General features: G+C 37.2%; 1 protein-coding gene across 1 annotated transcript in view; it reads right to left on the bottom strand.

Moving 5' to 3' along the window:
* Positions 1–26,916, bottom strand: part of MYO9A (myosin IXA) — a 401,408-nt gene that overhangs the window by 202,634 nt on the left and 171,858 nt on the right. The window contains exons 9-11 of the mRNA XM_077123892.1: positions 16,945–17,034; positions 9,903–10,019; positions 8,852–8,986 (exon numbers count right to left, since the gene is read on the bottom strand). Of these exons, the coding sequence (XP_076980007.1) occupies positions 8,852–8,986; positions 9,903–10,019; positions 16,945–17,034 (342 nt within the window). The remainder of the gene's footprint in view (positions 1–8,851; positions 8,987–9,902; positions 10,020–16,944; positions 17,035–26,916) is intronic.

Below are 26,916 nucleotides of genomic sequence, written 5' to 3'. Positions count from 1 at the left end.
TATCTGTGTGCTTCATGTTGTCAATCAATTCCCAGAGTCCCTGCTCAACTTTTCCGATACTTTTCTCTATCTGGTCTTTTGTCTGTTCAAATTTGGATGCAGTTTTTTAGCTCGCTGATCCTTTCTTCTGTCTGCTCAAATGTGTAGTTGCGTGCTTCCAGGATATTTTTTATTTCATCAATTATGTCTTTCATTCCTGAAAGTGCTGTTATTTTTCTTTGCATGCTTTCAAATTCATATTTACGCTCATCCAACATCTTCATAATATCCTTTATCTCTTCAGCCACCTCAAATTTGTTTAGATTTGTTTAAACATCTTTGATTAGTTGTCCCAGATTCTATATCTCCTCTTTTTTATTTGATCCTTTGAGCCTTATCTTCTTGGTTCTTAACATGGCATATTATTTTTTGCTGATCTCTAGGCAATGTATTATATTATTGAGTTTACTCTGAAGGTCAAATTCTCTCTCCTGTCAAAGCTTTTGTTGTTGACTGGCTTTGTGTTAATACTCTTCATAGGCACTTGGTTTGTCAGTATTACCCAACCAGGGTTTGCCTGGGGACCCGTGAAGGGAGTGTACACAAGCTCTACAGGACCCCAGGGAAGGTAAGGTAAAGATGCCTAAGAGCCCTTAATTCTGCTCACCAAGTGTGTACTTTCCTGTCCTGCCCTCTTGGACCAAATGCCTTTTCGTGTCTTCCCAAGGGTGCGCTTTCCTCGACTGCCAGCAGATGGCGCTGGTAACCTATTCCCCTCAGCCCTCAGAAGGCTGAGCAGTTCCCTGCCATCTCAGATAATGACAGCCACTCCAGGCAGCACAGGTTTAAATTGCTGGTGTTTTTAGCAGATCAAATTCACCACCAAAAGCGGGTGCAGTGCTAGGTCCTGTCCCACCCTCTTTTTAGGAGAATGGACCTGTGCTGCCCTTTCAGTTTGGAGGTGACTGCCAAATGCTTCCTGCCCTGAGTGTGGAGGATGGGCGCCAGGAGCCAGAGCTGAGAGGGGATTACTAACATTCTCTCACAGCAGTTTCCCTATCTCTCCATTCTGCACTCTCTACAGGGCCCCAGAGCCATTGTTGGGGACAATTTCTGCCTGACCCCTCATTAGTCTCTCCCTAATCAGCCATCTTGAATCAGCCTAAATCACACAGAGGTTTTGAGGGTGAGAAGATATTCAAATCAAGGCATGAACAAGGCAATGCTTTCTCCCTTTAGACCGTGGTGTTCTCAGGATGGCTGCTGGTGATCTTTGGTTCCTCTATCACATGGCAAGGCACCTGGTGGCATCTGAGGTCTTTCCCTTCTCTTCCAGGTTCTGTTTCAGCTTTTTGCTTCGTGGACCTGGCAATGTGCTTCCTGTTGCTCTCTCTTGGTATATTTCATTTTACTTTTCTTTTACCTTTATTTGTCCCTTCTTTCCACTACCCTTTGGTTTAGTTTGCTGTTCTTTTCGCAGTTTGATGGGATGAATACTTGGATCATTAATGTTCAGTCTCAAAATCTTCTAACATCTATAAATTTTACCCTAAATATAGTTTTAGCTGAATCCCATAAGACTTATTATGTTAACATCCACTAAGCACATATATTTTCTAATTTCTTTTTCAGACTGTAGGCTATTTAGAAGCAGATTTCTTAAGTACTAATCATATAGGAATGTTCCAGTTGTCCTTCTACTATTGATTTCTACCATAATTCCATTGATACTGAAATCTAACCTTTGTTTTATGGTCCAATATATGAACACATTTTGTAATTATTCCATGTGGATTTGAAAATATAACTGTTGCTGCAATGGTCTAAGAACAACGAGATATTTACTTTTAAAGTCTCCTATGTTCTTACTGACATAAATCTTCCACCTCAGCCCCAGGCAAAGCGGTACAATGACCAGAAGGCTGGGAAGGGTGGGTTCCCTGGCCACTGGATGTATTAAATTTTCCATATCCTAACTGATTTTATTGTCTGCTTATTCTCTTAACTAGTTAGAGCAAGGTATGCTAGAACATCCTACTATGTCTGCAAATAAACCTGCTTATTCTTTTTGTCTTTTTTTATTTTTGCTTCACATATTTTAAAGCTATTTTATCAGGTGCCTACAAATTTGGAGTTATTATATTTTCTGATTAACTGCTCTTTTACTTTTATGAAATATCTTTTTATCTCTACAAATAATTTCCATCTTAAAATATATTAATACAGCTACACCACTTTTTTATTTGTTGTTAATGTTGGCAAAGTTTTTTCCATCCTTTTACTGTTAAATTTTCTGTATGGTTACATTTAAAGTATTACTCTTAAAAACAACAAAGAGTTTTGTTTTATATCCAGCATGATAATCTTTTTTTAGCTTGAGCAATTAATCAATTTATATTTAATATAATCACTCAATAAACAATGTGACTATTGGCTCTTTGTCCTGTGTTATTTGACATTTCTTTTACTCATCTCTGTTGCTTGCTTTCTTTTGGATTGCTTGATTTTATTTTTCTTTTTATTGACATATATCATATATTCAAATAATTATCCAAAGTGTACAATCAATAGTTCACAGTATCACTATATAGCTGTGCACTCATCATCACAATCTATTTTTGACAATTTTCATTGCTCCAAAAATAAAAAATAAATAAAAATAAAGGTAAAAAAAAGAACACCCAAAGCATCCTATACCCCCATACCTTTACTGTTTATTTATTTTTTGTTCTTTTTTTTCTTACTCATCTGTCCATATACTGGGTAAAGGGAATGTCAGTCACAAGGTTTTCATAATCATATGGACACACCTAAAAGCTCTATAGTTATTTAATCATTCTCAAGAATCAAGGCTAGTGGATTAGAGCTCAACAATTTCAGATATCTCTCTAGCTACTTCAACATACCAAATACTGTAAAAGCATATCAATATATTTCATAAGAATAATCTCCAGAATAACTTCTCAATCCTATTTGAAATCTCTCAGCCACTGAAACTTTATTTTGTTTCATTTCTCTTCTCCTTTTGGTCAAGAAAGCTTTCACTATCCCACGTTGCCAAGCCAGACTCATCCCCTGAAGACCATGTCCCAGACTGACAGGTAGATTTACACTCTTGGGAGTCATGTCCCACGTAGGGAGGGAGGGCAGTGGGTTTATCTGCGGACTTGGCTTAGAGAGAGAAGCCACATCTGAGCCGCAAAAGAGCTTCTATGGAGGTGTTTCTTAGGCATAATCATAAGTAGGCTTAGCTTTTCCTCTGTAGGGAATAAGCTTCAAAGGAGCAATTGATAATTTACTTTGTAAAATACAGAATACAAATAAAAAATTCGTAACCCTCACACTTGCAACAAATATACCCACTTGCAAGATACAGAAGTTTTAATTTAACATGATCTAGCTAAAGAGCTCTTGACTGAGTCAGGAGATCTTAAATACAAAACCTAGCTAAGTTCTGGTTTAGAGTAAGAATTATGGAGCAAGAGTATTAACATTTGAGCACTGTACTAGCTTTAAGCATCATCTATAAAACTGGAATAATAATATTAGCTGCCTGGAAAATATCAAGCACTATATAATTATTAGTTAACATTATACTAAATAATACTATCTTTTAACTAGTAGAAAGTCCAGCTAAAAGACTATGTGCTAAAAACTTTAAGCATTTATCAGGATGTTAAGGACTAATGCTACCTGATCTACTGTCAAACAACCCTTATAACTCTTTAAGAAGAACATAGGTGCTTATGATAGAGAGAGGGCAACAAGTCCCAATGATAAGAAAAACATATCTATTTTTTTTAACCATTTCATTTTCTTTCCAGTCTTTTATGATGTTTCTGTTCATTTCCTTTATCACTGTCCTTGAATTGACGGTGAATCTTGATTCTGCCTATCATTACATACAAACTGAAACTCTGCTCTACAGTTTCAACCTACTACTGATGCCAAGATTAGTTTAGAGAAAGGACCCACATTTTGTTTGACTATGCCTTAGCCCTAAGAATTCTCAAAGAAACTGAAGGCTCTCTTTCTACATAAATCAACCTTAGGCTTTTAAAAAGAAGCATCTAGTTGCCAGTATTGATCTTTCCACACATCCCGGTTCCACACTCTCTACTGAATCAAGATTGTATTAAAGAGTTCGAGGAAGATGGTGGAATAGGATAGTTTGTGTTCACATCTGCTCCAAGAAACAGCTAGAGAAGTGACAGAAAATGACCAGGACAGTGGGTTCAGGGTGTAAGTGACATGAGAGGGTCTTGTATACCACATAGGGGGGGCCCTGGATGCAAAAGCTGAAGAATTTAGATACTGAGAACCAGAGGTTATACAGCTAGTACAAACAGACTAACGTGTCCCTTTCCAAACTGAGGCTCAGAGTCCTCAGAGTGCACAAACAGGGAGATCGGGACAAAGAAGTAAAGCCAAACTGTTACTTGAACACCATGCACCATCTCAGCCCTGCAACCTGGGAGCCCACACACACCCCTGAGCCCAGGCCTCGCCTCTCCACTGTGCTCCAAGTAGGTCCACCTCAACCCCCACCTACGCATCCCCACCCCATACCCCCACAACAAGCACGTGTGCACACACATACCGAAACTGTTCCACTCCTATCGAAACCCACCCCCAGCCCCTCAACCCCCACCGCTCCCTCCCTGCCCCCTGAAGGCGCTCACCTGGGCATCCAGATTGCAGGTACCCATCTGCCCTTCCAGTCTGCAGGCGCTCACCTACATACCCAGGTCATACCTACTCTAGGCCCACACAGTCCTGCACCTCAGCCTCACACCTCCTAAGTTTTAGGCCCATGTACCTCAGCATTCAGCACCCCCAGACTGCAGACACGCACACACACACCCATGTCTGCCCACACCTGTACCCACACATCTGCTTGCTGTCCCTTGGCCCCTGAACCCTGTCCCCCTGACCCCATTCACACATACAACCCTGCCCCACCACACCCCACCCCCAGATCTGGTGAAGCACTCCCCAATGCATCCAGGCCACACCCACCCCAGCTCACACAAACAAAACCCCTCCCAGCTGCCGCTGAGCTCTGCACATCCACACATAAGGGCCCTGCACACAAGACCCGTGCACACCAAGGCCCGTGTCCCCATACCTGTGCATATGCACAGCCATATCCTACCCGCCAGGTATCACCGACCTCTTGACCCCTATACATCACCCAGCTGTCCTATGCACATACACAAACTTACCCCACACCCTGACACAAACAACCTGCTCCCACACCTGGCAGGTGCTCACGTGCACATCTGTGCCACACAGCCACAGCCCTGCACACATGTGCACCCCTGCCCCACCAACCCAGCACCTGTCCACCCATGACATGGCTCCACCCACCTAAAAACACCTGCCCCTGACAGATGCCCCGCAATACCCACGACCGGTACCCCGGTCCCGCACACATGCACATCTGCATCCTGATCCCCTGGACGTGCTCCCCCTGAGCAAGAACACACCTGCACCCTGCCCTACCTGCCCTCCAAATTCTATGCCCCATACTGCACACTCTGACACCCACAGCCCCATGTGCCACACGCCTATCTGCCTTCTGCCGGCATACCAGCCCCCATGCATAGGAACAGCCCCCTCATCCATCACTTGTCACATCCTACCTTTGTGTCACCCAAACCACAGCTACTCCTGCACTCCAAGACCTGCTGAAGCTGCAACTAATGCCCATGACCTCGCACTGGCAACTCCCCAACCCCGCACCCCACACTCAATACTCATGGGCACCTGCGTTTCATCCCGACATGTGTCTATACCTGTGCCACAACCCATAGCCACATTGCGTGCCCTGCCCCACGCCCTACCTCCTGCTCTACTCTCGTCCCGCAATTAAAAAACTTTAGACTACTGAAGGAAATGAGAAGCCTATAATACAGAACACAGGGGACCTAGAGATATACAGAAGCTTAAGATGGGTGAATAATTAGCTAATGAGGTTTAACTTAATTGTAAGAGAACAGACAGAAGTGAAGGTAGTTCACTAGTGGGTCTATAAGAATTAGTACCATATTCAAGGTGAACATGATTGAAAAGCATTGTATAGACTCAAGTGTCTGATTAATACTACACATATAAAAAAGTTCTTGTATGAACTACAGCAAAGGTGTGAATCTTACACAAAGAATGTATAATCTGGGGTTATAGGGGGAAAACTGTTATTGCATGCTGTGGGCTATGTTTAACAGGAAAGCCTCAACAGTACCACAGTAATATCAGGGGTACAGAATAGGGGGAGGCACAAGAGTTAGGGAGAGGTTCGGATTTTCTATCTGTTGAGGGTGTTTTTATTGGTTATCTTTCTCTTGGGAACAATGAAATTATCTAAAAGTGAAAGTGTTAATGGACTGTTAATTTTGGACATTATACATGAGGAGCAGTAGATGGAGGTGGCTGAAGGATGCACTGACTGAGAAGTACACTGTTGAACAATGGAGTTACATACGATCTAATGTTGTGCTGCTACAAAAAGGAATGAAGCTGTGAGGCATGCCACAATGTGAATGAACCTGTGGGACATTTGGTGAGGCAAAATGAGACAGAAACAAAAAAGCAAATATTGTATGATCTCATTTAGAAAATTCTTATAAGAAAATTGGGGTCTAGATTGCAAGCTCTTATTAGCACTCACATTTCGTCCAGAGCAGTAATTGTTATTTCTGGATTTTGAGAGGCAGTTTTATATATGTATAACCTGGTCCTTAGAGATAAGAATGAAGCTGAACAGGTCGGGATTAAGGTAATTCAGAATACAGGGGTAAGGAAGACATAGTATTTTAGAACTTCACCTACCCTGTAAGACCAAAAGAAGAAAGGTTTATTTTGTCCAGAACGTAAATTTTCTGTAGCACATAATCTAACTCAACCTATCTGGATAGATCACTTAAACAATCCAAACACAGGAAACCCAGAATTAAGAATAGCTTAATGTTATGCCTGGATATATCCCAGAGTATATTAAGGAGATAACCAAAAAATATTTCCAAAGTTTCTTGAGGGATGGGAGAAAATAAATATGGAACTATTAAACTTTACCACTGAGGAAACCCCTGATACTGTGTCAAACATTAGGGACATCCAAATCAATAGTCCAAGTCCTTGATCTTGAGGTTTACTCTTGTGACACTTCTGTATGTAATGGAGAAATTTAGCCTTCCTATCAGTCTGGACGACCTCTTTTGTTACTCAGATGTGGTCTCTCTCTCTCTCTCTGAGTCCAACTCTGCAAGTGAAATCACTGCCCTCCCCTCTTTGTGGGACATGACATCCTGGGGCATGTGATATGACTACTAGGGTTGAGTCTGGCCCTGGGATTGTGGAATCAACAAGGCCATCCTGACCAAAAGAGGGAAAAGAAACATAATTAGTAAGGTATCAGTGGTATAAATGAGTTCAAATAGACTCAAGAGGCTAGCTGGAGGTCAGTCTTAGGCAAGCTTCAGCTAGACACTGCTACCTATTATTGCTACTCTGCCAACTCACAGCCAAAACCATCCCTGCCAACCCTAAAGAACACCTAGGATGTATGTGAGATGCTACAAAGGTTACACCAGAGTAACTTTCCAGAAACTTAAAACCTCCAGATGGGTCTCCAGAAGATCAGCTAGTTCCATCCCCCATTCCATATTATCAACAGCCCCATACAAACATGAAAAAATTAGAATTGGCATAGCTGAAATACCCCTAAAGAGTGGGACAAATATCAAAGGTGATGGTGGAGTTATACAGAGAAGATAGGGTTTAACAAATGAGTATGATTCCTGAATCATTACATTGATATTTCTTTTAGTCTCTAGTATCTTAGAGCAACTAGGAGTAAAAATCTAAAATTGTGGAATTGTAACCCATACCAAACTCTAAAATCTGTCCTACAACTAATTGTTGAATGTGCTTTGAAATTTATTGTTTCTGTGTATTTATTTTTTTCACAAAAAAGGAAAAAAAAGTCAATTGTTATGATAAATGCACAGCTATATGATGATAATGTGAACCACTGATTGTACACTTTGGATAATTACATGGTATGTGAATATGTAATATATATCAATAAATAAATAATTAAAGTAAAAAAAGTGGGAGAAAGATCAAAGGTAATGGTGGCATTATACAGAGAAGATAAGGTTTAACAAATCAATATGACTACTCAATCAAAATAATAATGTTTCTTTTGGCCTCCAGTGTCTTGGTGCAGCTAGTAATAAAAGCCTAAAATTGTGGAATTGTAACTCATACCAAACTCTGAAATCTATCCTACAACTAATTGTAACAGTGTGCTTTGAAATTATTGTTTCATATATATGTTATTTTTCAGAAAAAAGAAAAAAAAAGTCGATTGTGATGATAGATACACAGCTATTCGATGATATTGTGAACCAATGACTGTATACTTTGTATGATTACAGGGTATGTGAAAATATAAAATATATCAATTAAAAAAATTTTACAAAGATTCTATTAATAAATGTCTCTAATATATTCTAAAATAGGAAACCAAACCAAACAAGCATTACACAAAAAGGCAAAGCCCATAGTAGGATAAAAACAACAATAACAAGAAAAATGCAAAACAAACCCACATATCCTTCCTTTCAAATAAGCACATTATCGAATCTACTTGTTGGCTATGAAAAATGAAAACCCTACAAGACCTGGCTGAAAAACTATATTCTGGTTTGTCACTTGCTTACACGGATATGAAGATCACAATGCCTGTATTGAAACACAAGTTTTAAAATGCTCATCATGACTATGACTTTAAAATGTGTGTGCCTGTATGACTGAGTGTGCATGTGTGAATAAGGAGGGCCAAGCAGGCATGCACTGAGGTACTCACTTGCTCCAATTTGAAGATATGCTGATTAAAGTAGTGTTGTAAACGTTCATTAGCAAAATTAATACAGAACTGTTCAAAGCTATTATTTTCATAATCTTCAAACCCAAAAATATCAAGAACACCAATGGACAAAGTCTGTAAAACAAGACAAAAAATGTTGGTTATAAAAAGAGATTCAAATTTATGTAATGAATAATATCCATAATATAAAATTACAAAACACTGAAAGCCATTACACAGCAATGGAAAGGGTCTTATCTGTCCAGTGTTCAACCAAAATAGACCACAATCATAAAACATTTTAGTCACTTTTGTCTTCATCTTTTTCTTTTTTACCTAATCATAAAAACACATTAAAATTTTAATACTTTACAGAAAAGTAGGAAGCAGGATAAGGTGCCAATTATCAAGTTGTCAATCTCAAAAATACCTAAACTCTAAGAGACAAGAACAGCTTATGAAGAAGTTAGAAGGTTATTTAAGTGAAGGATCAGCAGAGCTACATTATTCCTGGTTATGCCAAGAAGACTATGCAATTTCTTCTGTTTTGAGCTTCTATATCCCAATAAATGGAATTCTGCTTTAAGACCCAAGCTAAAAAGTACATTTAATACACCTCATGCAGGCTAGATACCAGAATGGTGTGGTATGGCGTGGTGTGGTGTAGTGCTGTGTGATTTAATATACGAATGCATATACTACTATTTCCTGATATTTTACTTGTAGAAATTATCTATTAATTTCTTAATATGGAACATAGGGATTAAATTCTAATCCTCCATACAAATACTCTTCCTACAACGCAGTCCACTCATTGCTGTGTATACACAAATCTATACAATATAAATGCACAGGATAAAAGATATGGAAAGCTGCATACAGAACAACATTTATTCTAGATAGGGTAACCAAACAGCAGTAGGGAGGGAGGCAGCAGGGAATATAACACTTATTACTGTATATAATTCTTTGTTGTTTTAAATTTCATGTATTAGCAGTCTAAAATATTTTTATGGGAAAAAAAATGTTGTATAATCCAATGTGTGTTTACCTTGGTATTTTGTTCCAAATCCTTACTGTTCAGGAGTGCATGATTAATTCGAAAAACTATCCAGTCAAACAGGGCACTATATAAAGACTTAGCCATGGAGTTTCTGACTGTGACAGCCTGAAAAACAAGAGTTAGGAGTGTGAGTGGAATTTACAATAATCTTAGTAAGATAATGTAACAAAGTATGCTTTACTCTCATTCAAGAAAGCAAGCATACTCTCCTGAATTATAATCTTCCTCTTAATATAATCAGCCTCTAACTGAAGTTATGTATGTGTTCATTCCAACTCAGAAAATCTAATGCAGATGTCTAAAATGCCATAAAATTAAAGGGAAACAGGGAGGTACAATGGTGGCTCACTGGCAGAATTATCGCCTGCCATGCCAGAGACCTGGATTCTATCCCTGAAGCCTGCCCACGCCAAAAAAGAAGAAAAGAAAAGAAAAAAAGGGAAACAAAATGTAGGTTACTTGGTTTAAAACAGTTTTATATATATTTTCTCTGGGAAAGAAGGAATAATGGGAAGTAATCAACTAAAAATTCAGTATTGAACACATGGATTTCCTGCTAAAGTGGGGAAGAGTAGTTGGGAAATGAAAAAAACTTTTAGAAAAAGGAATCAATATCTAGATAAAGTAACACAAACTAAGCATTTAACAAATGGTCACAGGTTGGATTTTAAAAATATTATTCTGGTATTTATGGAATCCTAATCACGCTATTAAAACATACAGATAATATTGCCCTAAGTACAATGGCAGTTAAAAGAAATAATCTAGACACACAAATTTTGTCAGTCATGACTGTTAGATATGAAATTCTCGGCTGCCAATATTTTTTAAAATTTCAGAGGCAGTAAAAAAATAAAATAGGCACCACCAAATAAAGTGAACTTGTGATCTGAAAATTAACTCAAGGAATTAAGACAAAGGAAAAGAAATAAAAATGGATAGAAAAAAAGAATAAAAATTTTAAAAAGAGAAAAGAAGTATAAAAAACCATAAAAATATTAAAAATAAACAGAAAATGGGGTAATTAATAACACCATTAAATCTCTCTAAGTTGAAAGCATAGGTTTTCAAATTAAAAGAACTCACTGAATCACATGAAAGATTAAAATTTTTATGTATCTAGGCTCAACTGGGTGAAAAGTTCTGAATTCTAAGGGGAAAAAAGATAAAAGCTTAAAGTTTCCAGACTGAAAAATCCTTAGCCAAATAACTACATAAAAAGAAAAGAGAAAACTAGAACCAAATTCTGAGTCCTCGATACTGGAAACTTGTTAATAATTGGAAAATTATTACAAAATTTCTGGGAGAAAAAAAAATGTCACCCAACAATTCTATACTTAGGCAAGTTATCAATAAGCTGTCTTAAAAATATCAAGCAATAGTAGACTGTCATTTTATTTTTCCCTGGGGGGGAGGGGTAGGGGGAAGAATGGATTTAATGGAATCAAATACAGCAAGGTAAAATATTTTAAAACTAATATAAAGGTGGCTCATGACACAAAAAAACAGTAAGAGCAAAAAACGTAAAGGGGTAGAATTTTCTAGTTACAAGACATGCAGATTAAATTAAAAACCAAAACCCACCTATTTATTGTTTATAAGAAGTACCATTATAAAATGCTACCAGTCAGATAAAGTCCATATATATCCAAATAAACCAATATAACACCTATTAGTCCTGTAGCTCCCAATATTATATTTTCAGCCCCTTTTCTCTGAAATGCAGTCCTGCCTATCCAATATTCCCACTTGAACATTTGAATTGCAGGTTAATTTCATAAGCCCCCATATTTATTAATTTTTTCCTACCTAAAAAGATCTCATTTAGTGTTTCCTATCTCACTGAAGACTACCAATATGCTTAAAGTTGTATAAACTAAAAACTTAGGATTCATCTTTGAATTCTCTTTCTTCCTCTTTGTCTCCTATTCAAATCATGATCAGGTCCTGTTTTTACAATCTAAATTTTTTTCATTACAATTCCATCCATTGCCCCCAATCAGGTCACCATCCTAGACAAGACAAAGCAAACATTTTACCATCCAGGAATACTTGTACAGCCTCCTAATTCATCTCTCCACAATCATTCTTGCCCTCTGTGTTGGCACCAAGATTCCCATCCCCTGATATACAAGCTGTGCATAATCCCCTCCCCTTAAGTATGGGGTCGATGGAATGCATTCTGTAATTAGCTGAGCTTATATGACAAAGGTGAACGGATTTTGCAGATATAATTAAGGTCCCAAATCAACTGATTCTGAATTAATCAAAACGAAGATTATCTGGAATGGGCCAGAGAAAGCTCTTAAAAGGGAGACAAGGCACTACCATCAGAGATTCACCTGCTGACTTTTTTTTTTATTAATAAAAATAAAATTAAGTAACACAACATTTATAAATCATTCCATTCTACATATGCAATCAGTAATTTTTAATATCATCACATAGATGTATGATCATCATTTCTTAGTACATTTGCATCGATTTAGGAAAAGAACTAGCAAAACAACAGAAAAAGATATAGAATGATAATATAGAGAAAAAAATTAAAATAATAATAAAAATTAAAAATATATAAAAAAGAAAAAAAGGAAAAAGAAAAGAAAAAAACAAAAAACACAAACAAACAACAACAAAAAAAGTATAGCTCAGATGCAGCTTCATTCAGTGTTTTAACATAATTACATTACAATTAGGTAGTATTGTTCTGTCCATTTTTAAGTTTTTGTATATAGTCCTGTTGCACAGTCTGTATCCCTTCAGCTCCAATTACCCATTATCTTACCCTGTTTCTAACTCCTGCTGGTCTCTGCCACCAATGATATATTCCAAGCTGATTCTCGAATGTCGGTTCACATCAGTGGGACCATACAGTATTTGTCTTTTAGTTTTTGGCTAGACTCACTCAGCATAATGTTCTCTAGGTTCCATCCATGTTATTACATGCTTCATAAGTTTATCCTGTCTTAAAGCTGCATAATATTCCATCGTATGTATATACCAGTTTGTTTAGCCACTCGTCTGTTGATGGACATTTTGGCTGTTTCCATCTCTTTGCAATTGTAAATAATGCTGCTATAAACATTGGTGTGCAAATGTCCGTTTGTGTCTTTGCCCTTAGTCCTTTGAGTAGATACCTAGCAATGGTATTGCTGGGTCGTATGGCAATTCTATATTCAGTTTTTTGAGGAACTGCCAAACTGCCTTTCACAGTGGTTGCACCATTTGACATTCCCACCAACAGTGGATAAGTGTGCCTCTTTCTCCGCATCCTCTCCAGCACTTGTCATTTTCTGTTTTGTTGATAATGGCCATTCTGGTGGGTGTGAGATGATATCTCATTGTGGTTTTGATTTGCATTTCTCTAATGGCCAGGGACATTGAGCATCTCTTCATGTGCCTTTTGGCCATTTGTATTTCCTCTTCTGAGAGGTGTCTGTTCAAGTCTTTTTCCCATTTTGTAATTGGGTTGGCTGTCTTTTTGTTGTTGAGTTGAACAATCTCTTTATAAATTCTGGATACTAGACCTTTATCTGATATGTCATTTCCAAATATTATCTCCCATTGTGTAGGCTGTCTTTCTACTTTCTTGATGAAGTTCTTTGATCAACAAAAGTGTTGAATTTTGAGGAGCTCCCATTTATTTATTTCTTTCTTCAGTGCTATTGCTTTAGGTTTAAGTTCCATAAAACCGCCTCCAATTGTAAGTTTCATAAGATATCTCCCTACATTTTCCTCTAACTGTTTTATGGTCTTAGACCTAATGTTTAGATCTTTGATCCATTTTGAGTTAACTTTTGTATAGGGTGTGAGATACGGGTCCTCTTTCATTCTTTTGCATATGGATATCCAGTTCTCTAGGCACCATTTATTGAAGAGACTGTTCTGTCCCAGGTGAGTTGGCTTGACTGCCTTATCAAAGATCAAATGTCCATAGATGAGAGGGTCTATATCTGAGCACTCTATTTGATTCCATTGGTCGATATCTCTATCTTTATGCCAATACCATGCTGTTTTGACCACTGTGGCTTCATAATATGCCTTAAAGTCCGGCAGCGTGAGACCTCCCGCTTCGTTTTTTTTCCTCAAGATACTTTTAGCAATTCGGGGCACCCTGCCCTTCCAGATAAATTTGCTTATTGGTTTTTCTATTTCTGAAAAATAAGTTGTTGGGATTTTGATTGGTATTGCATTGAATCTGTAAATCAATTTAGGTAGGACTGACATCTTAAATATATTTAGTCTTCCAATCCATGAACACAGTATGCCCTTCCATCTATTTAGGTCTTCTGTGATTTCTTTTAACAGTTTTTTGTAGTTTTCTTTGTATAGGTTTTTTTGTCTCTTTAGTTAAATTTATTCCTAGGTATTTTATTCTTTTAGTTGCAATTGTAAATGGAATTCGTTTCTTGATTTCCCCCTCAGCTTGTTCATTGCTAGTGTATAGAAATGCCACAGATTTTTGAATGTTGATCTTGTAACCTGCTACTTTGCTGTACTCATTTATTAGCTCTAGTAGTTTTGTTGTGGATTTTTCCAGGTTTTCGACGTATAGTATCATATCGTCTGCAAACAGTGATAGTTTTACTTCTACCTGCTGACTTTTAAAGAGAGAAAACACAACCTTGTGGATAAGGCTATATGGTAAAGAATAGCAGGCTGTCTCTAGTACCTGAGAATAGTCAGTCTCTGACTGACAGCCAGCAAGAAAGCAGGAACCTCAAATCTACAGTCAAAAGGAGTTGAATCTTGCAAACAATGTGTCAGCTCAGAGGAAGACCTCACGCCTTAGGTGAGACTGCATCACTGGCCAACAGTTTGACCTTGACCAGGTGAGACTCTGGGCAGAGACCTAGCTAAGTCACAGCCAGATTCACAGTCCACAGAAACTGTTAAGACAATAAATTTGTGTTGTGTTAAGCTACTAAGTTTATTACCCGCTTCTCCAATTGATTCTTCATTCTGTATCCAGAGTGATCCTTTAAAACAACATTTTAAAAAAGCTAATATATCCTTCTTGCTAAGAACACTAAGAGAATGCTCTTCAGATAGAGTAATAATCTTTAATGTTCTCCATTTTACACCTACTGCTCAGCATACTTGTGAGCACCAAGAAAGCTAAACAAATAAATACAAGAAATGTAAACATAAACAGGGGTGACAAAAGTAATCCCCAATGCATTAAACTTACATATAAAAAATATGAAAAAATATTTTGTAATAAAAAAAGTTATAAAAAGGAATATACAGGCATTGAGCCTTTACGTAAAAGAAAGGAGAGACTCTTTAAAAAGGTTTGGGAATTTAAGCAAGACTCAGAATAGGACACTGAAAAATATGACATAAGACATCTGACAAAACAAGGAAAAGCAGTTGTGGAGGTACTGTTAGGAGGCATCCAAAAAGAAGGATAAATGGATCAATGTGAGCCTAGAGAATTCAGTAACAATTTATCTACCTATGTCTTCTAACACCACATTCCTGTCCTATTCTTATAATAATTGCCATAGTTTGATTTTTCAATGGTTCCATAAAATTGTTCTATAAAATAGTGGCTTCTCAACATTTTTCTACCCCTACATACTTGAGGAGAACAATAATAAGCAGTAACAGTCACAGTGGTTAAGTATAGCATTAACTCTCGCCTGGGAGCTTCAGTTTAGAGATAATATTTAAAGCCATGGGATTGGGCAAAATAACCTAAGGAATATAAAGACAAAGAGAAAAAGACTACATCCTGCAGCATCCTGTAGTTTAGAGGTGAGAAAGAAAAAGCAAGCAAAAAGGACTGGAAAAGAGCAGCCAACAACAAAGGAGTAAACTCGAAGAGTATGAATGATCTGAGAAGTGAAGAAACTGAAAAAACAAAAACAATTGTGTTAAATCTATTAATTTATAATTCTACCTACCACCTCATATTAATAATATAAAAATTAAGAGCAGTGAACACATTAAGATACTTGGAGAAACCCTGCTTAAAATTCAATATAACTTTAAGTTTCCAAGTCAATGGAATGTTTAAAATCAAAAGTTCAAGGATGGAACATGGATGGACCTAGAGAACATTATGCTGAGTGAGTCTAGCCAAAAACTAAAAGACAAATACTGTATGGTCCCAGTGATGTGAATCGACACTTGAGAATAAACTTGGAATATGTCATTGGTAACAGAGTTCAACAGGAGTCAGAAACAGGGTAAGATAATGGGTAATTGGAGCTGATGGGATACAGACTGTGCAATAGGACTAGATACAAAAACTCAAAAATGGACAGCACAATAATACCTAATTGTAAAGTAATCATGTTAAAACACTGAATGAAGCTGCATCCGAGCTATAGGTTTTTGTTTTGTTTTGTTTTGTTCTTACTATTATTACTTTTATTTTTTTTCTCTATATTAACATTCTATATCTTTTTCGGTTATATTGCTAGTTCTTCTAAACCGATGCAAATGTACTAAGAAACGATGATCATGCATCTATGTGATGATGTTAAGAACTACTGATTGCATATGTAGAATGGTATGATTTCTAAAAAAAAAAAAAAAAAAAAAGGACAGCACAATACTACCTAATTGTAATGTAATTATGTTAAAACACTGAATGAAGCTGCATCTGAGCTATAGTTGTTTTTTTTTCTTATATATTTTTGTATTTTTTATTTTTATTTTTTCTCTATATTATCATTTTATTTCTTTTTCTGTTGTCTTGCTATTTCTTTTTCTAAATCGATGCATATGTACTAAGAAATGATGATCATACATCTATGTGATGATATTAAGAATTACTGATTGCATATGTAAAATGGAATGATTTCTAAATGTTGTGTTAGTTAATTTTTTTTTAATTAATAAAAAAAAAGTTCAAGGATGGAGAAAAAATAAAGTTCAAGGATGTTGAAAATATTTCAATCAAAATTTATTGTCATTTTCTTCCTGTTGTTGTCATTTTCTTTCTGTTAGGAAGAAGAACACAACTTAAACTTTTTTAAATGTTCAGAGTACTTGGATTTCAATGAAAATCTATTCATACCTCTGGCAGCTTATAAGGTAAAATAAGCTTTTCTCCCACTGTCACAGTCTTCCTGGTAACTAACGCTTCAAATAGCATTTCTTCTTTAACCTACAGAACAGAAAGGTAAATTCAATATATAACATTTATTACAAAAGGTTGAATTATTTTACTGAAAAGTCAAATAGAAAAAAATCTTAAAAGGAGATTAGTACATGTACAACAGAGAAAAAAGAATAGAAAGAAAATGCACTGCCAAATTCTGATATTGACCCAGGTATAATTTTAAGTGTTCCACGAGGGGGAGGGGAGCAGGAGGGAGGGAAGGAGAATAGGACAAATGACACTTTTAAAGTATATTCTGTGATCAAAATGAAGAAACATGCTTCATTACACAGAATATAGAAAGTATAGAAGAGTATAAAAACCACTTGTAAAAGATCAACCATCATACAGAAGCCCACTCTCCTAGGAATGGGAAGGGGAGACTTGGTCAGGCACCAGATGCAGCTTCTGATTAGCAAATTCAGACAGTTGATTACCAGCTCCAAGCACAGCTGAATCTACAACTCACCCAGGACAGAAAAAACACCCAGCTGGTTCTGTTTCAACCATGCTTATAGCAGGGGAGGAAGCAAGGCTGATAAAGAGACACAGTGGCTTCTCTGGTGATAGAAATCAGTGTGCTGAAGGACAACTCTTCACCAAGAAAATGGGGAGACAGGGCAGTGCAGGGCACCGACTCCTACTCTTGAATGGTTAATCTGGGTTGCTGGACTCCAGCTCTGACAATGGCTACATTTGTAAACTGCCCAGTACAGAAAGCAGATAATGGCCTCTGTTTCAGGCCTGTCCCTGGGAGGGGAGGAAGCAACACTAACTGAGAAACACAATGACTTTTAGGGGAAGCAGAGAGAGTTTTGCTGAGGGTCAGCTCTTCCTGGAGAATGAGGGGAGGGGGGCAGTATTAGGAATCGACTCTGGCTTTTGATCAACAAATTCCAAGTGCTGGACTCCAGCTCTAAGAGAATAGCTACAGTTTTGACCAGCCTAGAACAGAAAGAAGCTGGCAGCCCCCACTTCAAACCTACCCAGGCAGGGTTATAAGTGAGGCTCAGTAACAGACACAATAACCTTTTAGGGCTGCAGGGGACAGGATGTTGAAGGACAGATCTTCCCTAAGAAAAGGTATGGGGGAAGAACCATTGCAGTTTGTAGCTACTGATTACAGACTAAATCAGGGTCTGGAATTTGAACAACAGTTTCAACCTACACCACCAAAACCAAAAAAAAACCTCTGGCAAATATCTGTCTTAACCACACATTCATCAGGGGTAGAGGTGGCTGAAGATTAAAGGCACTGTACCACCTTAGGACTCAGAACAGCTGCCTGCAGAGCACCAGCAGCTGGGCATGCCAGAACACATCAAAATCAAGAAGATGTCATAGAGAAGAATGGCATCCTTCAGGGTCTCCATCCCAAGGCATTTTAGAACTGATCTACACTCATTCATGGGCCCCTGGCCGTGTTTTTTTGTTTGTTTGTTTTCTTAAACTTTTTTTGTTGTATAGTATAACATATATACAAAGCAAAGATTTAAAAAAAGCAATAGTTTTCAAAGCACTCTTCAAAAATGATTACAGGATAGATCCCAGAGTTTGTCATGGGCTACCATGACATACGTTCCTCTCATATTTTTCTGTCCAGCTACTGCAGAATATACAAGTCTAGAGGGCTTAAATACTTTATTATCATCACAATCGACTTTTTGTGTATGAACAATAACATGTATATTAAAAAGCTATAAATTTCTGAGCACAGCACTACAATTAGTTGTAGAACATATTTCAGAGTTTGACATGGGTTACAGGTTCACAATTTTAGTGAATTTAGTAATTTTTACTTCTAGCTGCTCTAAAATACTGTAGACTAAAAGAGATATCAATTTAATGACTCAGCATTCAGTCATTTGTTAAGTCCTATCTTATATGTATAATTCCACCATCACCTTTGATATTTCCATACCTCACACTGGAGTTGTCTGGGCTATGGCAATTCTAAATTTTTTATATTGGAAGGGTCTGTCACTAATATAGGGTAGGGAGATGGAACTATCCAATGTTCTGGTGAGGATGGGCTAGGTTTCAGGACTTAACTGGATCAGGGACCCATATGGAGGGTGTAGGTTTCTGGCAAGTTACTCGAGTGCCTGGAACCCTTGTGGAATTTTATAAATTGCCCTAGGAGTTCTTTAGGATAGGCTGAAATGCCCTGGCTCTGTTTTAACCAGGAAAAACTAAGTTGGGTAGGTCCCCTCCAGTGGGACAATACTCCTAGAATTAGGCCTCCAAGTAAAAGTAACTAGAGATAACAAAGGAATGTTAACAACGTATAGAGGCAAATCAAAAATAAACAGAATAGATTAACATTCACAGAAGAAGGAGGAATAGGCAACGTTTTCCTGACAGTGAAACGACTGCACAAATAGTACAATCTCAAAAATCATACCATACATTCAGGGCAAGAATCAGATGAATAACAGCTGAAAAAAAATTCTGATGAGTTAAACAAAAGCCATTCTAAAGGTCTAGAAAAAATTAAACCAAGTGTCAAAGAAGAGCTATACACAAAGCCAATCAACAAGAAAACCCTATGCAAGAGAGAGTAACAGATCTCCTGAATAAACTGATCAAGAAAATCATATGCCTAGACACCAACAAAAAAATACAAGCCACACGAAAGAAATAGGAAGACATGGCCCAGTGAAAGGAACAAACCAAAACTGCAGATGAGATACAAGAGATGTAACAACTAATTAATGATGTTTAAACAGATATCCTAAATCAATTCAAGGAGATAAAGGAAAATGGGGCAAAAGAGATAAACGATATAAAGAAGATACTCATTGACCATAAAGAAGAATCTGAAAGCATGCAAATAAATAAATCAATAAATAAGCGATCATGAAAAAAATAATTAATAGCTAAACTTATGGGAATGAAAGGCACAACAGAAGAGATGAAAAAAAACGGAGACATATAACAACAGATTTGAAGAGGCAGAACAGATCAGCAAACTAGTGGACAGGAGATCAGAAATATTATAGCCAAAAGAACTGATAAGGGGAAAAAATGGAAAAATCTGAGCAGAGTCTCAGGGAACTAAATGACAATATGAAGCACACAAATAAAGCCATGGGTATCCCAGAAGGAGAACAGAGGGGAAAGAGAGAAGAAAGAATATCTGAGGGAATAATGATCAAAATCCCCCAACTCTCATGAAAGACATCAATATTCAGTTCCAGAAAGGCAACATAATCCAAACTGAAAATCTGAATAAAAATACTCCAAGACACTTACTGAGCAGACTGTCAAATATCAAAGACAAATAAAAAATTCTGAAAGTAGCAAGAGATAAGTAATTCATTATATACAAGGGAAGCACAATAAGACAAAAAAAAAAAAGATACAACATATTAAAATAGGTTGCAGCAAAGGCAGTGCTGAGGGAAATTTATAGCCCTAAATGAGGGAAGCTCAATCAGACAAAAAAAACCAAGAACACAACATATTAAAACTAATGGGTTGCAGCAAAGACAGTGCTGAAGGAAACTGATAGCCCTAAATTTATAGCCCTATTAAAAAGAAGAGTTAAAATCAAAGATGTAATGGAACACCTGGAGGAACTAAGTAAAAAACAGCAAACTAACCCTAAAGCAGACAAAAGGAAAAAAAAATTAATAGAGCAGAACTAAATGAAATTGAGAATAAAGATATTTTTAAAAGCGGGTAGAATCAACAAAACCAGAAATTGGTATTTTTGAGTACATCAATAAAATTGACAAACCCTTGCCTAGATTGACATATTAAAAAACAGAGAAGAGATAAACCAAAAGAATCAAAAATGAGAGGGAAGACATTACTCATCACCCAACAGAAATTAAAAAAAAAATCTTAGAGGATATTATGAGTGGCTGTATGCCAACAAACCAGACAACTCAGATGAAATTAATAACTTTCTAGAAACACAAACAACCTACACTGACTCTAGAAGAAACAAAGCAAGAGAAGACCTCAACAAACCAATCTCAGGTAAAGAGATTGAAACAGTCATCAAAAACTTCCCAACAAACAAAAGCACAGGACTTGATGGCTTCAAGGGTGAATTCTACCAAGCATTCCAAGACTTAATACCATCCTGCACAAAATCTTCCAAAACACTGAAGAGCAGGGAATGCTATCTAACTCACTCCATGAAATCAACATCACTCTAATACCAAAACCAGAAAAAGATACCTCAAAGAAAAGAAAATTACAGAACAATTTCTCTAGAGAATATAGATGCAAAATCCTCAACAAGATATTAGCAATGGAATCCAATAGCACATTAAAAGACATATACACCATGATCAAGTGGACTTTATTCCAACTATGCAAGGTTGGTTCAACATAAGAAAATCAACCAATATAAAACACTGCATCAACAAATCAAAAAGGAAAAATCGTAAGATCACCTTGATGCAGAAAAGTTATTTGACAAAATGTAGCATCCATTCTTGATAAAAATACTTTGAAAGATGGGTAAAGAAGGACACTTTTTCAACATGGTAAATGGGAAGTACGAAAAGCCCACAGGTAACATCAGTGGTGAAAGACTGAAAGCTTTCCCTCTACATATGGAATAAATCAATGAAAATGACAGTCACCATTGGATTTTTCATTGTAATGGAAGTTCTAGCCAGAGCATTAGGCAAGAAAAGATAATAAAAGGTATCCAAAGTGGAAAGGAAGAAATAAAACTTTCACTGCTTGCAGATGACATGATTCCATATATAAAGTTCTGACAAATCTACAACAAAGCAGTAGAGCTAAGACATGAGTTCAGCAAAGTGGCGGAATATAAGATCAACACACAAATGTGGATACTGTTTCCAAACCCTAATAAGGAACAATCTGACGAGAAAATAAAAAAATTGATTTACAATAGCAACTAAAAGAATCATACATAAAGGAACAAATTTAACCATGGTTGTAAAGGACTTGTACACAGAAAACTATGAAACATTGCTAAAAGAAATCAAACACCTAAATAGACAGAATACTCCATGTTCATGGTTTAGAAGACCAAATATAGTTAAGAAGTTAAATCTACTCAAATTGAATTACAGATTCAAGGCAATCCCAATCAAAATTCTAACAGCTTATTACGTAGAAATGGGGATAAAAAATCACCAAAGGATCTGGTGTCCCAAATAGTTAATACCATCTTAATAAAGAAAAATAAAGTTGGGGGTGTGGCCAAGATGGTGGCTTAGCAATGTGCACATTTCAGTTCGTCCTCCAGAACAACTACTAAATAACCAGAAACAGTACAGAACAGCTCCTGGAGCCACGTCAGTGACCAGACACACAGTGTACCAAGGCTGGACGAGCTGGGCGGCTGCGAGCCTCCCCAGAACCATGAGTTCCCCAAGCCACGGCGGCTGGCACCCCTCCCCCACAGGCTGCTTCCCAGAGGGGAAAGGAAAGGAAATTTACCAGCAGCAGGGACTGAGCACAATTAAATGCCAATTGTGGAATTAATTAACAAATTCTGACTACTAAAAATAGGCCTCCAGCTCAGGTGAACCTGGTAAAGGCAGAGGTTGCTCATTGGGCTAACAGAAAAAGAGGAAAGGGGAGGACTCCGAGGTTTTGGTGGCTGTGTTTCTACAGAGGCTTGGCTGCCTCCGGATTCAGCAGCGGAACTTCTCAGGCTTCCCTCCCTCAAGGAATTCAGACCCCAGGGCTTGGCAATTTGAAGCCATTAAAACCAGCCTACAACCTCTCCTCTGTCTCCACCACGCCCTCAGCAGGGAGAGTCTGCCTAAGTTAAAGGTGCCGAAAATCTTTTGCTGGTGGGACCCGCAGGCAGACAAGCGCCAATGCTGGGCAGGATAAGAAACAGAGCCCAGAGACTTCACAGGAAACTCTTTTAACCTGCTGGGTCTCACCCTCAGGGAAATCTGACAAAGGTGAGTCCTTCCCCCTGATAGGAGGCCAGTTTAGTCTGGGAAAACCCGGCTGCAGTCTATAATACCTACGTAGACCCTCCTAAGAGTGGGGAGGGAAAAGGCACCATACAAGCAGGACAAGAAACAAGAAAACAAGAACTGAAAAATTATCCTCTGTTAAACAAAACCTAAGATAGAGGTCCAGAAAAAGCTGAACTGAAGGTCAAAGAACAGACAGACAACAAATTCATCCAGCAAGAAAACCCTAGGTAAGAGAAGTGAAAGCAATCTCCAGCATAAACTAATTAAGGTAATTAAATGTCTAGACGCCAGCAAAAAATAACAAATCACACCAGGAAAATTGAAGATATGGCCCAGTCAAAGGAACAAACCAATAGTTCAAATAAGATACAGGAGCTGAAACAATTAATTCAGAATATATGAACAGACGTGGAAAACCTCATCAAAAACCAAATCAATGAATTGAGGGAGGATATAAAGAAGGCAAGGAATGAACAAAAAGAAGAAATGGAAAGTCTGAAAAAACAAATCACAGAACTTATGAGAATGAAAGGTACAGTAGAAGAGATGAAAAAAATCAATGGAAATCTACCATGGTAGATTTCAAGAGACAGAGGTTAGGATTAGTGAACTGGAGGACAGAACATCTGAAATCCGACAAGAAACAGAAACTATAGGGAAAAAAAATGGAAAAATATGAGCAGGGACTCAGGGAATTGAATGATAATATGAAGCGCACAAATATACGTGTTGTGGGTGTCCCGGAAGGAGAAGAGAAGGGGAGGAGGAGAAAAACTAATGGAAGAAATTATCACTGAAAATTTCCCAACTCTTATGAAAGATCTAAAATTACAGATCCAAGAAGCGCAGCGTACTCCAAACAGAACAGATCCAAACAGACTTTCTCCAAGGCACTTACTAGTTAGAATGTCAGAGGTCAAAGAGAAAGAGAGGATCTTGAAAGCAGCAAGAGAAAAGCAATCCATCACACACAAGGGAAACCCAATAAGACTATGTGTAGATTTCTCAGCAGAAACCATAGAGATGAGAAGACAGTGGGATGATATATCTAAATTACGAAAAGAGAAAAACTGCCAACCAAGAATTCTATACCCAGCAAAACTGTCCTTCAAAAATGAGGGAGAAATAAAAACATTTTCAGACAAAAAATCACTGAGAGAATTTGTGACCAAGAGACCAGCTCTGCAAGAAATACTAAAGGGAGCACTAGAGACAGATACAAAAACACAAAAGAAAGAGGTATGGAGAAGAGTGTAGAAAGAAGGAAAATTAGATAAGACATACAAAATCCAAAAGGCAAAATGGTAAAAGAAAGTACTACCCGTACAGTAATAACACTAAATGCTAAAGGATTGAACTCCCCAATCAAAAGACATAGACTGGCAGATGTATTTAAAAACAGGATCCTTCTATATGCTGTCTACAGGAAACACATCTTAGACCCAAAGATAAACATAGGTTGAAAGTGAAAGCTTGGGAAAAGATATTTCATGCAAATAACAACCAGAAAAGAGCAGGAGTAGCTATACTAATATCCAACAAATTAGACTTCAAATGTAAAACAGTTAAAAGAGACAAAGAAGGATACTATGTACTAATAAAAGAACAATTTGACATGAAGACATAACAATCATAAATATTTATGCACCAAACGAGAATGCCCCAAAATACATGAGGCAAACACTGCAAACATTGAAAAGGGAAATAGACACATCTACCATAATAGTTGGAGATTTAAATTCCCCACTGTCATCAATGGACAAAACATCTAGACAGAGGATCAATAAAGAAACAGAGGGTATGCCACGGTGGCTCAGCAGGCAAGAATGCTTGCCTGCCATGCCAGAGGACCTGGGTTCGATTTCCAGTGCCTGCCCATGTAAAAAAAACAAAAAGAATTTGAATATTAGAATAAATGAGCTAGACTTAACAGACATTTATAGGACATTACACCCCACAACAGCAGGATACATCTTTTTCTCAACTGCTCATGGATCATTCTCAAAGATAGATCATATGCTGGGTCACAAAGCAAGTTTCAACAAATTTAAAAAGATTGAAATCATAAAAAACACTTTCTCAGATCATAAAGGAATGAAGATGGAAATCAATAATAGGCAGAGTGCCAGAAAATTCACAAATATCTGGAGGCTCAACAACACATTCTTAAACAACCAGTAGGTCAAGGAAGAAATTACAAGAGAAATCAGTAAATATCTCGAGGCAAATGAAAATGAAAACACAACATATCAAAACTTATGGGACACAGCAAAGGCAGTGCTAAGAGGGAAATTTATTGCCCTAAATGCCTATAGCAAAAAAAGAGGAAAGGGCAAAAAAAAAGGAATTAACTGTCCACTTGGAAGAACTGGAGAAAGAACAGCAAACTAACCCCAAAGCAAGCAAAAGGAAAGAAATAACAAAGATTAGAGCAGAAATTAATGAAATTGAGAACATGAAAACAATTCAGAAAATCAATAAGACCAGAAGATGGTTCTATGAGAAAATCAGTAAGATTGATGGGCCCTTAGCAAGACTGACAAAAAGAGGAACAGAGAGGATGCAAATAAATAAGATCAGAAATGGAAGAGGAGACATAACCACTGACCCCACAGAAATAAAGGAGGTAATAACAGGATACTATGAACAACTTTATGCTAATAAATACAACAATGTAGATGAAATGGACAACTTCCTAGAAGGGCATGAACAACCAACTTTGACTCAAGAAGAAATAGACGACTTCAACAAACCAATCACAAGTAAAGAAATTGAATCAGTCATTCAAAAGCTTCCCAAAAAGAAAAATCCAGGACCAGACGGCTTCACATGTGAATTCTACCAAACATTCCAGAAAGAATTAGTACCAGTCCTGCTCAAACCCTTCAAAAAAATTGAAGTGGAGGGAAAGCTACCTAATTCATTCTATGAAGCCAACATCACCCTCATACTAAAACCAGGCAAAGATATTACAAAAAAAGAAAACTACAGACCAGTCTCTCTAATGAATATAGATGCAAAAATCCTCAATAAAATTCTAGAAAATCGAATCCAGCAACACATTAAAAGAATTATACATCATGACCAAGTAGGATTCATCCCAGGTATGCAAGGATGGTTCAACATAAGAAAATCAATTAATGTAATACACCATATCAACAAATCAAAGCAGAAAAATCACATGATCATCTCGACTGATGCAGAGAAGGCATTTGACAAAATTAAACATCCTTTCCTGTTGAAAACACTTCAAAGGATAGGAATACAAGGGAACTTCCTTAAAATGATAAAGGGAATATATGAAAAACCCACAGCTAACATCATCTTCAATGGGGAAAAACTGAAAACTTTCCCCCTTAAACCAGCAACAAAACAAGGATGTCCACTATCACCACTGTTATTCAACATTGTGTTGGAAGGTCTAGCCAGAGTGATTAGACAAGCAAAAGAAATACAAGGCAACAAAATTAGAAAGGAAGAAGTAAAACTCTCACTGTCTGCAGACGATATGATACTATATGTCGAAAACCCTGAAAAATCCACAGCAAAACTACTAGAGCTAATAAATGAGTACAGCAAAGTGGTAGGTTACAAGATCAACATTCAAAAATCTGTAGTGTTTCTATACGCTAGTACTGAACAATCAAGGGGGAATCAAGAAACAAATTCCATTTACAATTGCAACTAAAAGAATAAAATACCTAGAAATAAATTTAACTAAAGAGACAAAAGACCTATACATAAAAAAAAAACTACAAGAAACTGTTAAAAGAAATCACAAAAGACCTAAATAGATGGAAGGGCATACTGTGTTCATGGATTGCAAGACTAAATATAGTTAAGATGTCAATTCTACCTAAATTGATTTATAGATTCAATGCAATACTAATCAAAATCCCAACAACTTACTTTTCAGAAATAGAAAAACCAATAAGCAAATTTATCTGGAAAGGCAGGG

Source organism: Tamandua tetradactyla, chromosome 12 (assembly GCF_023851605.1).
Source record: "Tamandua tetradactyla isolate mTamTet1 chromosome 12, mTamTet1.pri, whole genome shotgun sequence".
Lineage (NCBI taxonomy): Eukaryota > Metazoa > Chordata > Mammalia > Pilosa > Myrmecophagidae > Tamandua > Tamandua tetradactyla.
This window is presented reverse-complemented; position numbering and strand designations above follow the sequence as displayed.